The 2356-nt window shown below is 41.6% G+C and overlaps 1 protein-coding gene across 1 annotated transcript; it reads left to right on the top strand.

Moving 5' to 3' along the window:
• Positions 1-235: 235 nt before the first annotated feature.
• On the top strand, positions 236-1846 carry LOC121577287 (C-C motif chemokine 3). The gene is made up of 3 exons (XM_041891052.1): positions 236-393; positions 567-687; positions 1285-1846. Exons 1-3 carry the CDS (start codon positions 324-326, stop codon positions 1397-1399), a joined length of 306 nt encoding a protein of 101 aa, XP_041746986.1. The 5' UTR covers positions 236-323; the 3' UTR covers positions 1400-1846.
• The last annotated feature ends 510 nt before the right edge of the window (positions 1847-2356 follow it).

Genomic DNA, 2356 nt, shown 5'->3' with positions numbered 1-2356 from the left:
TTATACTTCTGGTGTAAAACCCAATGCTGAAAAAGAGAAGTGAAATACAGCCACGTCATAATGCAGAGAAAACATTACGCGTGGGACGAAACCCACTCACGTGTACACCTACCAAATATTTAACAATTAGATGTGAAAAAGATTACCAAGACTATCATTAGGGGGAGACCCTTGTCTGGGTCTCCCCCTAACTCTCCCTCTATAGTATAAAGACTGGTCCTCTGTACAACACAACAACACAGAGAATAAAGCTTTAGACCTGAAGTCACAACACTTTACTGGTCATTCACTCTCCACCCCACCTGGACCAACTCTAAGCCAACATGTTCACCACTCGTCTTGCTATGCTGTCTGCACTTGTTCTGGTACTGAGTGCCATCACATTTACCGAAGGTAAGAGACAACTAGAACGTTTGTGTGTGTGTGTGTGTGTGTGTGTGTGTGTGTGTGTGTGTGTGTGTGTGTGTGTGTGTGTGTGTGTGTGTGTGTGTGTGTGTGTGTGTGTGTGTGTGTGTGTGTGTGTGTCCCAAACTGACCCATAAGTGTGTGTTGTGTGTGTTGTCTAGGCCTGCGTATGGCAAGCGGACCGAAGAAGTGTTGTTTTACCTTTGCTGATCGTCAGATACCCAGAGGTAGAGTGGTGGGTTACGCCAAGACCAGCCAGCAGTGCTCCAACCCAGCCATTCTGTGAGTAACCTTACTGTTCTTTAGCTGTTTCTGTGTGAGAGTGGATATGTGGCAATGAGTGCTTGAGAGGTATTTATAAGTTAGTGTGATCCAAACACTCAAGGTACCACAGAAAATTATTTGTGGTTCAGACTAGACACTCATGAAATGTCCAAAAAATGTGTTATGTTGTAAAAGTACAGGTGTCAGACAGACAGAGAACCATTGATTCAATCATGCTGTAACTGGGATAGTTACAGGACTGACAGGCAATGATTGGTATTATTGGTCCAAATCCTTGAAGAAAACAGTGTAAGAGACCACTCCACAAAGAGAGAGAGAGAGCTTCATCTCATCCTGTTGTATAACCCAGAATGTGATCCTCTTTCCTGTGATCAACTTTCACTACCTAAATTTCACGTCGTCATGCATTTTCCTTTAAAAATGAGAACAAAAGTCCTCTGACATCATCATCTAAAACTAGGTTATAGATCTAACATAGATCTAAAACAGGATGTCATAAGTCATGAGTGAGCCTTGGATATCTTGTATGTGATTGTCCCAATGTGGTGTTGCTGATGTTATGCTGTGCTAATAACCCTGTTTTTCTATATCCAGGTTTAAGACTCAGGCGGGGCGACAGGTGTGTGCCAGGTCCTCAGACAGATGGGTGAAGGACTACATCAGCTTCCTGGACAGCAAGAAATCTGGGGAGCAGACACCACTCCTGTAACCTTCAGAGCCTCTTTTGTACCTCTATTTCACAAGGATATGGCCAGTGATCTGCCTCAGAGACAGCAGTCATGGTCCTGAGCCAAAACACAACCTGGGTCTGGGGATATAGATAAGCTAGATGATCTCTATATAACTGTAACACTGTGAGCAGCCTGTATACCTTTCTCTTTACCATTTGACGCCTGTGATCAAATGACAGATAACTATTTGACAGAGAACGATTGTCAATATTTATTTTTTGAATTCTATTCAATACACACATCCGTAAAACACATAATTGTGTAGAATTACTTGTGCATAGTGATGATTAGATGAAATTAGAATTAGTTCCATAGAATGACCTAGGTTATGTTACATTTCAGTATGCTTGATTACTGAATTGCAGGCTATTGGCCTATATTCTGTTTTATTGCCTTCAATTCATTAAAATGCATGTGGATAAATCATTTGTTGGTTTCAAGGCCTCGCTCTCTGTTTTAATGCTTACCTGATTAAAAAGGACTGTAAAATATCTCTAAACCACACAGAATATACAGATGTGCTCAATTGTGTAAGTGTGTCTAACCGTCTCAGTGTGAAGAACATGACAGTGTCACTGGCCATCTCATTCTGGAGCTGATATATTATCTGCAAATGAACTCTAGTGGTGGATTTCTAACTATTGTATCAGTCATAGGCTCATAGTGTGTGTGTGTGTGTGTGTGTGTGTGTGTGTGTGTGTGTGTGTGTGTGTGTGTGTGTGTGTGTGTGTGTGTGTGTGTGTGTGTGTGTGTGTGTGTGTGTGTGTGTGTGTGTGTGTGCCATTGCTGAATCTCAACAGCATCTCCTGGCTGATCTGCGCAAATTGTGCGTAATAACAAAGTTACAATATTTCTATGGCTACAATCACCAAACCAAATGTGTGTAATATGTTACAATATTGCTATGGTTAATCACCAAAACAAATGTGCGTAAA

This window comes from Coregonus clupeaformis, chromosome 29 (assembly GCF_020615455.1).
Source record: "Coregonus clupeaformis isolate EN_2021a chromosome 29, ASM2061545v1, whole genome shotgun sequence".
NCBI classification, from domain to species: Eukaryota; Metazoa; Chordata; class Actinopteri; order Salmoniformes; family Salmonidae; genus Coregonus; species Coregonus clupeaformis.
Note: the sequence above shows the minus strand (reverse complement) of the source record. Positions and strands in the feature narration are given on the sequence as shown.